The sequence below is a fragment of the Sapajus apella genome, unplaced genomic scaffold (genome assembly GCF_009761245.1).
Source record: "Sapajus apella isolate SASKATOON/1434 unplaced genomic scaffold, GSC_monkey_1.0 scaffold10, whole genome shotgun sequence".
NCBI classification, from domain to species: Eukaryota; Metazoa; Chordata; class Mammalia; order Primates; family Cebidae; genus Sapajus; species Sapajus apella.
The window spans coordinates 31,076,261-31,088,351 of record NW_022436950.1 but is presented as its reverse complement, the minus strand read 5'-3'; the positions used below and the strand labels follow the sequence as shown (position 1 = coordinate 31,088,351).

Here is a 12,091-nt window from a genome sequence, read left to right as displayed (position 1 = left end):
TTTGCTTTGTGCCTTTAAAGCTGAGGTGCCCCGGGGACTTTTCCATCTATGCACAGTCCTTTGGGGACCCTATCCAAACTTACGACTTTAAAAACCACCTACCGTCTAATGATTTGGAAACACAGATCTCCCTGCTATGCCTCTTTCTTGAGCAGGCTACTATAACCAGTTGCCTGGTTAGTAACTCTACTTGCACATTCATGGACATTTTCAAACTCTTCTCATCCAAAATGAGATGTCTGATTTTTTTCCCAAACCTGCGCCGACTGTGCTTTCCCTGTACTGGTTGGAGGAACTCCATTCTTCTAGCAGCTCAGATCAAACCTCTCTCACAGCCACATTTAATTCATCCAGAGTTTTTCTTGGCTCTCCCTTTCTAATAGATTCAAGATCCGACTACCTCTCACCTCTGTCAATGCCATGACTTGCCCTAAGCCACCGCTCTTCCTTGCCTAAGTGTCTGCTGTAACTTGCTAGCTGTTGTCTTTTTTCTTCTTCTACCCTTCCTCTTTCTTTCTGTTGTAAAGTTTCTTCAAATAACCTTAGCGGTTGAGAGTAACAGAAACAACCCATATTGCAAAACATTGTATTCAATATTCTAATTTTTGCTTTTAGAGGGAAAAAATTTGTTAAGAGAAAGTTGGAAGGAGCTAGGTTTGGTTAACTGAGCTAAAAAGTTTTTTTTTTTCTTTTTTTGAGATGGAGTCTCGCTTTGTCGCCCAGGCAGAGGTTCACCACAACCTCCGCCTCCTGGGTTCAAGCAATTCTGCCTCGGCCTCCTGAGTAGCTGGCACTACAGGTATGTACCACCACGCCCAGCTAATTTTTGTATTTTTAGTAGAGACGGGCTTTCTCCATGTTCATCTGGCTGGTATCAAACTCCTAACGTCATAATCCACCCGCCTTGGCCTCCCAAAGTGCTGGGATTACAGGCGTGAGCCACCGCGCCTGGCCAACTGAGCTAAAAGTTACTGGAATAGTTCAGATGGAAAGAGATGACAGTGAGAAAGCAAGGGTTTTAAATAGCACATGTTAATTCTTATATAACAACCTCTTCAAATTCACAGGCCTGGGAAAGTGGTTGCTTTGCTTGTGGAGAAAGCAGCTGTGTTCGTGTTTGGTATGTACCAGTGCTTCTCCTGTATTGGTTTTTGCTGCTTGCTGCTATGGATGTGAAACGGTTTTGCTTGTTCCATCGTTCTCCTTCTTTGTGTGTGTGTGTGTGTGTGTGTGTGTGTGTGTTTTAAAAAATCTTTTTTGCTTTGGAGCTCAGGTTCTAGATCCTCCTCTGAGCCTTCTAATGACATCTCTTCTGTCTCAGTTAAGATCTGATCAATAATGTCATTTTTTCTGAAATCTGGCTTTAACCATCTGACTACCCTCTCCCTTGCTTTTTCCCTCTCAGCCCCAAATACTTCAGCTAAGGCGAATTATTCAGTGTTTTCTTCTATGTGCTATGCTTTCTTCCCTGTGGGAAGAGATTAGTTCATGACATTTCCACCACCTTTATACCCGTTTCCTCTAAATCCATAGAACCTAATAGCAATAGTCGACACTTGGTAAGTACTTACTCTGCCCCAGGCAGTGTGTTAAGTGTTTATGACTATTTTATAATTTTAACCCCACACTATGTAAGGTAGACCATTTTATGATTCCCCTTCCCGCCGCCCCTTCTTTTTTGAGACAGAGTCTGGCTCTGTGGCCCAGGCTGGAGTGCAATGGTGCCATCTTGGCTCACTGCAACTTCGCCTCCTGGGTTCAAGTGATCCTCCTGCCTCAGGCTCCTGAGTAGCTGGGATTACAGGTGCCTGCCGCCATGCCCTCCTAATTTTTGTATTTTTAGTAGAGACAGGATTTCACTATGTTGGTCAGGCTGGTCTTGAACTCCTGACCTCAGGTTATCTGCCTACCTCGGTCTCCCAAAGTGCTGGGATTACAGGCATGAGCCACTGCCCCCGGCTTATGATCTCTATTATACTTCCAGGTATACCCCACCCAGACGCCCTGGGGTCCTCTTTTCCAGCTCTGTGTGCTTAGACTCCTGCTTCTGGGAGCTAGGCTGAAAATGCTTGCCCTACAACATTCTGCACATTACCCCTCACTGTGGAGGGACAGTGGAAAGGCTCTGGGAGTTTGTGTCCCCTCCCCTATGGCCAGTGACAGAAGGAACTGATGTGAGAACACAAGCACCCAGATCCATGGCCTCAAGGAGGGAGAGTCTGAAGTGTGATTCATGCTCCAGGACTCCTGGAGGACCAGCCTCAGCGGGCTTCCTTCCCCTTCCCTGTCTTGCTTCCCTACTCCTTCGCTTTTCCTCTTGGGAGCCCATTCCCCAGTAAATCGTGACCTGTGTCTGGAGGAACTCAACCTAAGACTCTAGCCTAGTTCAGGCAAGGTACAGTTGCTATTCCAACCCAAGCAGTCTAAATCCTACCCCAGTTCAGAGTTCAAATCCCTCTGTTATGACGCCTCTCATGCCAGTATGATGACTCTGTTTCAATTTCTATTTCTTAGAAAATGTTAGAAATTTTACCAGAGAAATTTTGCAGCAATATCTTTGATATTTGCTCACAGTTCTGAGTATGATACTGGGAGTATTGAAAGTCTTTTCTAGCGATGGGTGAGGTTGTATTTGGAGCATCTCAATATACTCTGACAAATGTCTTGAGCGTCTTCCTCCATGCACCACAGCCCAGTGGACATGCATCCATCTATTATGCTACTGGGATCATGATTTCAAAAATTCTTTTGGATCTTCTGCCCCCTCCCCTAGACTGTGGACTCCTGGTGGCCTATTCATGGTTGTTTCCCAATGTAGAGCACAGTGTCTGAAGGGAGGTGTTAATCTTTTTGGATGTAATTCTGTACTACAAGAAAGTGGATTTAGAACTGTGGTTCTCAAGGCCGGGCACCGTGGCTCATGCTTGTAATCCTGGCACTTTGGGAGGCTGGGGTAGGTGGGTAGCTTGAGTCCAGGAGTTTGAGAACAGCCTGGGCAACATAGCAAAAAAACCCTGTCTCTACAAAAAATACAAAACTTAGCTGGGTGTGGTGGCATGTGCCCATAGTCCTAGCTACTTGGGAGACTGAGGTGGGGGGATCACTTGAACCTGGGGTGGTTGAGGCTTCAATGAGCCATGATCACACCACAGCACTCCAGCCTGGGTGACAGAGTAAACCCTGTCTAAAAAAAAAAAAAGACTGGGCACTGTGGCTCACACCTGTAATCCCAACACATTGAGAGGCTGAGGCGGGTGGATCACGAGGTCAGGCGGCAGATCACAAGGTGGTCACTTTGGGAGACTGAGGCAGGTGGATCACAAGGTGGTCACTTTGGGAGGCTGAGGTGGGTGGATCACGAGACCATCCTGGCTAACATGGTAAAACCCTGTCTCTACTAAAAGTATAAAAATTAGACGGTGTGGTGGCATGCGCCTGTAGTCCTAGCTAATTGGAAGGCTGAGGCAGGAGAATTGCTTGAACCCAGGAGGCCAAGGGTGCAGTGAGCCGAGATCATGCCACTGCACTCCATCCTGGGTGACAGAGCAAGACTCCCTCGCAAAAAAAAAAAAAAGAATAATTGTGGTTCTCAAATTTCATTTACATAAAAATTACAGTGGGGAAGGGGGTGGGCTCAAGTAATCCACATTTTAAGAGGGTGATATTTAACACGTTATTGATACTTTGAGAAACACTAATTTATAAGGTCCAAACACTGAATACTAACCAACAGTTATGTTACAAATACTTATACGCATTTGCTTCATACCTGGTGCTGTTCTTAGAAAACTATAAATATTCACTCATTTAATCCACATGTAATCCTCTTAAGGTGACAAGTACTATTAACCCCCATTTTTACATATTAGGAAACTGATGGACAGAGATGCTAAGTAACTTGCCCCACACCTGTAACTAGTAAGTGGAGCTGGGCCCAGGCATTCTGGCCCCAGAGGCTGTGCTCTTAACCCCTTTCCAGTGATACATGCAAGAAAATCCACGATTCCCAGTATGATTTTTGCTGAGCCATTCCAAGGAGGCTGAAAGGAACAGAGGATACATCACTGCATGGGACGCACAAGAAATATTTTATTAGTTTCCAGATGGAGCAAAGGATAGAGTGAAAATATTTCAATAGAGCTCCACGGCTCTCCTCAGGGAGCCCACTCTGGCATCCGTGGCCCCCCAGTCGAGGCACCGCCTGTAGTCCCCCGGCCTCAGCAGGTGCTGCCGCCCCTGGTAGTTGGGCAGCTCGTACAGGACCCAGAAGCCCTCCAGCACGTTGAAGGAGTGGATCTCACTGAGGTGGAAGCGGTCATGAAGAGAGGAGCAGTCCTCGGTGATCTCCACCATCTGGCCCCTGCAGTCCTCTCGCTCATAGATCCTGATCCTGTGGGAGCTGGTCTGGGGGTTCAGCAAACAGCAGATGAGGGGACATCAGAAAACCTGACTTCCTGGCGGATGGACTTAAATTTTTTTTTTTGTATCAAAAGTGACCAGACTAAAAGAAAGAGACTGCCAACACCAGGGCTGCTGTGTATAGTTGGGTAGGTTGTGCACTGTGAAACTCGAGAGGGCGCCATTCCCCATTTATTTGGTATGAATGGTTCTCCCTGGGGTTTTCTCGTACAATCTACATGAATAGACACACTGGTCATGCTCAGTACCCCTTTTAAATATTGTATGTATTTTTTTTTGTTCTCTCGCTTCATAAATTTATGGTGATTTGGGGCTCTTCTTGGATGACACACAAAATAACGAGATTTTAAAACAAAAAGGCAAATGTATTCCTGGCAAAAGATATTATTTTGAATCTCAATACCATTAGAAGAAGCTAGAGGGAGAGGAGGTTGAATTGCTTTTACCCAAATGAGGCTTAGATTGGTGGCAACTCTGGAAGAAAGTCCAGCCCAAGCAATCCTGCATCCGTGCTTTTCTGCTTTAAGTCCTGCTGCTCTAACGTGCTGAAAAGCAAGAGCGTCACAAAGACGGTTCTCAGCTCCAACATGTGCTCCTACAAATCAGTTTTACTTATTTATTTAGAGTTGGAGTTTCGCTCTTGTTGCCCAGGCTGGAGAACAATGGCATGATCTCAGCTTACTGCAACCTCTGCCTCCTGGGTACAAGTCATTCTCCTGCCTCAGCCTCCCAAGTAGCTGGGATTACAGGCACACGCCACCACTCCTGGCTAATTGTGTATTTTTAGTAGAGACGGGGTTTCTCCACATTGGTCAGGCTTGTCTCGAGGTCCCAACCTCAGGTGATCCGCCTACCTCGGCCTCCCAAAATGCTGGGATTACAGGCGTGAGCTACGGTGCCTGGCCACAAATCAGTTTTAGGTAATAATTAAAAATGGAAGTTCAAGATCATGAAGGAACAGCTGGGTATGGTGGTTCATGCCTGTAATCCCATCACTTTGGAAGGCCAAGGTGGAAGCATTGCTTGAACCCACGAGTTCAAGATGAGCATGGATGGCACAATGCACAGTGAGACCCAGCCTCTACAAGGAAAAAAAAAAAAAATATATATATATATATATATATACACACACACACATCTATCTATCTATCTATCTATCTATATATATATACATACACACATATATATATATATAGTCTGGCATGGTGGTGTGCACCTGTGGCCCCAGCTACTTAGGAGGATCACTTGAGCCCAGGAGTTTGAGGCTGAAGTGAACTATGATCACACCACTCAAGCCAGTCTTGGTGACAGACAGAACCTTGTCTAAAAGAAAGATCATGAAGGAGGCTGATACAGGTTCAAGAGTGTGAAACCTTCAGAAAAATGGACACTTAGGCTGTTTCTCCTGAGCTATTCCTGTCTCTTGTTTTTTTTTGAGATAGAGACTCACTCTGTCACCCAGGCTGGAGTGCAGTTGCAAGATCTCAGCTCACTGCAACCTCTGCCTCCCAGGTTCAAGCGATTCTCCCACCTCAGTCTCTCGAGTTGCTGGTACTATAGGTGCGTGCCATCACACCTGGTTAATTTTTTTTTTCTTTTTTTAAGTAGAGACGGGGTTTCACCATGTTGGCCAGGCTGGTCTTGAACTCCTGACCTCAGGTGATCTGCCTGCCTCGGCTTCCCAAAGTGCTGGGGTTACAGGCACGAGCCACTGCTCCTGGTCATAACTCTTGTTTTGAGCACTTGTTCTTCCTTCATTTGTTTGTTCCTTTCCATTGTCTCAATGCTTTTCTTCCTCTACATTAAAATATTCTTTAGGGGCCAGGCACAATGGCTCATATATATATTAGGGAAGATTCTCATGAGCAATTCTTTTTGTGGTTTAAGTGACTGCTAATAAAATGGATCTTACAGTCTGTAATTAGAAGAGTTGGAACTTGAAACTGGAAATCTAAGTTTTTAGGTTCCTAATGGCAGACTGGGTCCCTATTGAGCTATTAAACCCTGTGAGGTGATGTCAAACTTCACAAAAGTGGTGCATGTTCCCAGGACTCTGTCACAGTCAACTTAGAGAATCCCTAACTGTGAAATTCCAGGCTGCTGGGGCTTCATTTGGGTAACAGTGGGTCCTGCAGGAGCTATTGGAATCTCAATGTTGGTTACTGGTTTTAATCAGAAGGCAGGACTTGAGAGGCCCTTGATGTTTGTAATAATAGTTAATACTTGGGGGTGGGGGTTGGCCTGTGCCAGGCGCTTTCCTTCCACCCTCACTGCAGCCTTAGAAAGGAACTACTCTTATCAGCCCTGTTTTACAGATGAAGTAAGAAATAGCCACTTAGCCTATGGCCAGCTGAGAGCAAGAAATCAATCTGTTGCTTATCTGTCACCTGTGGCATAGACACTCTGAGCCAATGCCATGCACAACGTATTCCCAGTGAAGATGAATTTGACTTTAGCAAAACAAATAAAATGTCCAATTGAAAGCACTGCATCACACACGTTTTCAGTGGGAGGAAGACTTACAGATGCTAATAAAGAAAAAGAGAATGTAGTTAGAGCCAGAAAAAAGAAAGCTGCCATCCCATCCCATCCCATCGCCTGTCCTGTGAGTCATCCATGTGGATCACTGATGCGACTTGAGGGCACCGAAGGGACTCGGCGGGACTGCACTCACGTGGGGAATGAGGCGGCAGGAGCGGACCGAGTCGCTGAGGCCCATCCACTGCTGGTGGTCGGCATAGTCGCCGCGGCGCAGGAAGTACTGGAGGCCCGAGTAGTTGGGCTGCTCATAGAGCATCCAGCAGCCGCTGTCCACGCGCACCGAGTTGCAGCGGCTCAAGAAGGGCTGCAGGTTGGGGTGGTCGCTGCTGCATTCGTAGTGGCGGCCCTGGAAGCCCCGGTCCTCGTAGAGGGTGATCTGCAAAGCAAGGCGAGGCAAGGCTAGGGCTCACAAGCCTGCTCCCGCCCCGGTCTCCGGTCCCCGCGATGCACGGAGCTCCCGGGTAGCGGGGCGCGGGCTGGGCTCACCTTCCCCATGGCTGGCTGGGCGCGCGGCGAGTCTGAGCGGGTGGGGCGGCGCGCGACGGGGCTATATTGCGGGAGGGCTGCTGCGTTGGCAAGAACCGCACAAAAGGGGCCCGCGGAGGGGAACGTGGGCATTTTTTCCCTCTCTCTCTCTCTGTTCTATATAATGCCTGTGGGGGTAGGGGTGGGAATTTATTGTATGTTTTCTTTTAGGCTCTCTAAAGCTTTCGCATTGATGATCTGGTTAAAACTGTCAGTGCCATTCGGGCTTTTACATCAAGCCTATTTGGGAAATTGGAATTGAGCAAGTGCTTAAGAGTTAATAATTGTAACTAAATGTTTTATTTACCTTTTACAAATTCAGTTTGAGCATCAACGCAGGATAGTGACCAAGTGGAAGGTCGAAATGGACTACAGCATGAGGTGTTTAGATTAGAGTCTTCTTGGTGGGAAAATGTAAAACTCGAGGATGAACTTCTCTTCTCCCGGGGTGTTTACGGTAGGATGTGATTCTCCTCTAAGAGAACCTCTCTGTGATCCTACCTGCTGATAAGGAGGGTATCAGATAACTAATACAGGAGGTTGGATGCCCGGGGTTGGGCTTAAAGAAGCCCTGTTTAGGCACCTGGCCTCAGCTCTGAAACCTGGAGCCTGGGTGGAACCAGGGAGGTCTTCGGCTTCAGCACCGAGCCTGCCTCAGCACAGGCAATGAAACCCGCAACTTAGGGATTCATGAAGCGACACACTGGCGGTTATTACACTGCTAACTTTCTGTTTCACTGACATATTTGCTAACTAAAGGCCAAGCTTAGTTGGTTCTAGCTGCTGACAAATGCAAGTTAGCATGCAAATATAACACATTGAAAATTCTACAATCTTGCAAAGATTCTGCCTTCTTCACGCTGGGACAAAGCCCTGGTGGCTCTCCAGTTAAGACTGACTCCAGGGGCTGGAGTCTTCCTTCCTTTTGCTGAGAGTTACAGCACCACCTGGTGTCCCCCAACCCCCCCGCCCCCGTCCAACCTCTCCCTTTTTTTTTTTTTTTTTTTTTGAGATGGGGTTTTGCTCTTGATGCCCAGGCTGGAGTGCAATGGCACGATCTCAGCCCACTCCCCCGCCCCCGGGTTTAGGCAATTCTCCTGCCTCAGCCTCCCAAGTAGCTGGGATTACAGGTGCATGCCACCACACCCAGCTAATTTTTTGTATTTTTAGTAAAGACGGGGTTTCACCATCTTCGCCAGGCTGGTCTTGAACTCCTGACCTCAGGTGATCTGCCCGCCTCAACCTCCCAAAGTGCTAGGATCACAGGCATGAGCCACTGCACCTGGCCTCCATTCTCTTCACAGCAGGGTTTCTCAACCACGGCACTATTTTGACTTTTGGGGCCAAAAATTATCTGCTGGATGAGGAGTCTGTCCTGTGCTTTGCAGGACAATTAGCAGCATCCTGGCCCCTACCAGCTGGGTACCAGTAACATTACTTTCCCGTTGTGACAAGCAGAACTGACTGCAGACATTGCCAAAGGTTTCCTGGGAAGCAAATCCACCTGTATCCCCCATTGAGAACCACTGATTTACAATAACTTTGGTGCACCCAATCTCATTCCTTAGATTCTTGCTATCCAAGTCTAATATTAAAAAGCAGTTTTCTTGGGACAAATTTTATATAATCTGTAAAGCTTAATAAGCCTCATTTACATCTTTCTCTTTTAAAAATTATAACTTTTGTGGAACATTAGAAACTGTAAATCAGTAGAAAGAAGAAAAGATTTTAAGCCATAGTTTTGAATTAAAAGTAGCACTGTTGGCCAGGCGTGGTGACTTACGCCTGTAATTCCAGCACTTTGGGAGGCCAAGGTGGGCAGATCACAAGGTCAAGAGATCCAAACCATCCTGGCCAACATGGTGAAACCCAGTCTCTACTAAAAATACAAAAATTAGCTGGGTGTGATGGCGCACACCTGTAGTCCCAGCTACTTGGGAGGCTGAGGCAGGAGAATTGCTTGAACCCGGGAGGCGGAGGTTACAGTGAGCCGAGATCACGCCACTGCACTCCAGCCTGGCGACAGAGTGAGTCTCTGTCTCAAAAATGAAAAGAAAAAAAAAAGTAGCACTGTTGATGTATATTTAAAAACTCCTAATTCTCACACCTGTGATCTAATATTTCCATTTCTAGGAATTTGTCTAAAGGAAATAAAGGTGCATACAAAGATTATGCACAGTGATATTTTGTCAGAATAGAGTTTATAATATAGAAAATTGGATACAAATAAAATGTCCAGAATAGGGCATTGATTAAATAAATCATGGAACACCTGTTTGACGAGATGCTATGAAGCTACCAAAATTAGTGTTGTCAAAGAATTTATTTAAGGGTATGGAAAATGCTTACTATATGTCAAGTTAAAAAAAACCCTGGTTAGGCCGGGCGAGGTGGCTCAAGCCTGTAATCCCAGCACTTTGGGAGGCCGAGGCGGGTGGATCACCAGGTCAAGAGATCGAGACCATCCTGGTCAACATGGTGAAACCCCGTCTCTACCAAAAATACAAAAAATTAGCTGGGCATGGTGGTGCGTGCCTGTAATCCCAGCTACTCAGGAGGCTGAGGCAGGAGAATTGCCTGAACCCAGGAGGCGGAGGTTGCGGTGAGCCGAGATCGCGCCATTGCACTCCAGCCTGGGTAACATGAGTGAAACTCCGTCTCAGAAAAAAAAAAAACAAAAAACCCTGGTTTATTATACTCTGAAAATTACAAAATATTGAAAGAAATTAAAGAATAAATGGAAAACATAACGTATGTTAATGAATTGGAAGACAACATTGTTAAGATGTCAATACTATTCAAAGCAATCTACAGATTTAATGCAATCTCTATCAAATCTCAAGATCTTCTTATGCAGAAATGAAAAAAGCTATCCTAAAATTAATTTGGAATCTCAAGGGACCCCAAATAAACAAATTAATCTTGCAAAAAGGCCGGGCGCGGTGGCTCAAGCCTGTAATCCCAGCACTTTGGGAGGCCGAGGCGGGTGGATCACGAGGTCAAGAGATCGAGACCATCCTGGTCAACATGGTGAAACCCCGTCTCTACTAAAACTACAAAAAATTAGCTGGGCATGGTGGCGCGTGCCTGTAATCCCAGCTACTCAGGAGGCTGAGGCAGGAGAATTGCCTGAACCCAGGAGGCAGAGGTTGCGGTGAGCCGAGATTGTGCCATTGCACTCCAGCCTGGGTAACAAGAGCAAAACTCCGTCTCAAAAAAAAAAAAAAATCTTGCAAAAAACATAGTTGGAGATTCCTCATTTCTAATAAGGAATGCTGACACATGCCATATGGATGAACCTTGAAAACATGTGAAGGGAAATAAATCAGACACAGAAGAACAAATATGGTATGATTCCGTTTATTTGAGGTACCTAGAATAGTCAGAAGCATAAAGACAGGAAGTGGAATAGTGCTTACCAGAGATAGGGGGAGGTAGGATTGGTGAGCTGTTGTTTAATGACTACAGAGTTTCAGTTTGGGAGGATGAAAAAGTCGTGGAGATAGATAGTACTGATGATTGCACAATAATGTAAATGCACTTTATGTCCCTGAATTGCACACTTAAAATGTTTCCAATGGAAATTTCACTACTATAGATATTTATATATATAAATACAGTATATTTTTATATGGAAATATTAGATTTTTTACTACAACATAAAAATTATTCCATGAGCAATAAGGGAAAAATATTTTATCTATTAATTTCTTGATTTTGATAATTGCACTTTGGTTGTAATCCCAGCACTTTGGTTAGGCTGAGGTGGGCGGATCACAAGGTCAAGAGATCGAGACTGTCAGCCAACATGGTGAAACCGTCTCTACTAAAAACAAAAACAAAAAAAAAAAAAGAAAGAAAGAAAGAAAGAAAAAAAAATTAGCTGGGCATGGTGGCGTGCACCTGTAGCCCCAGCTACTCAGGAGGTTGAGGCAGAAGAATCACTTGAACCCGGGAGGCAGAGGTTGCAGGTAGCCGATATCACGCCACTGCTCTCCAGCCTGGTGACAGAGTGAGACTCTGTCTCAAAAGAAAAAAAAAAGAAAGTGTTCTCCGTACATATGGATAAGAGAGTCATTATGTCTGCAACTAGTTCTCGAAGTTTAGGAAATAAATGTATGTGTGTAGGAAGAGAGAGAGAGAGAGAGAAAAAAAAAAAAAGAAAGAGAGAGAGAGAGAGAGAGGAGAGGAATAAGATTTCCCAAATGTCCAAATGTGGTAAGATGTTAACATTTGGGAAATCTGGATGAGGGGTGTGTAAGAATTCTTTGTACTCTTCTGACAAATTTCCGCAAGTCTAAAACTGTATATAAATGAAAGCTGAGCCGGGCGCGGTGGCTCAAGCCTGTAATCCCAGCACTGTGGGAGGCCGGGGCGGGTGGATCACGAGGTCAAGAGATCGAGACCATCCTGGTCAACATGGTGAAACCCCGTCTCTACTAAAAATACAAAAATTAGCTGGGCATGGTGGCGCGTGCCTGTAATCCCAGCTACTCAGGAGGCTGAGGCAGGAGAATTGCCTGAACCCGGGAGGCGGAGGTTGCGGTGAGCCGAGATGGCGCCATTGCACTCCAGCCTGGGTAACGTGAGTGAAACTCCGTCTCAA

The 12,091-nt window shown here is 45.8% G+C and overlaps 1 protein-coding gene across 1 annotated transcript; it reads right to left on the bottom strand.

Annotated features, from left to right (window-relative positions):
* Positions 1–4,065: 4,065 nt before the first annotated feature.
* On the bottom strand, positions 4,066–7,584 carry LOC116551524 (gamma-crystallin D-like). Its single transcript, XM_032277692.1, has 3 exons — positions 7,447–7,584; positions 7,101–7,336; positions 4,066–4,411 (listed from the first exon to the last, which is right to left on the bottom strand). The coding sequence occupies exons 1-3, from the start codon at positions 7,576–7,578 to the stop codon at positions 4,132–4,134; spliced, it is 648 nt and encodes a 215-aa protein (XP_032133583.1). The 5' UTR covers positions 7,579–7,584; the 3' UTR covers positions 4,066–4,131.
* Between the last annotated feature and the right edge of the window lie 4,507 nt (positions 7,585–12,091).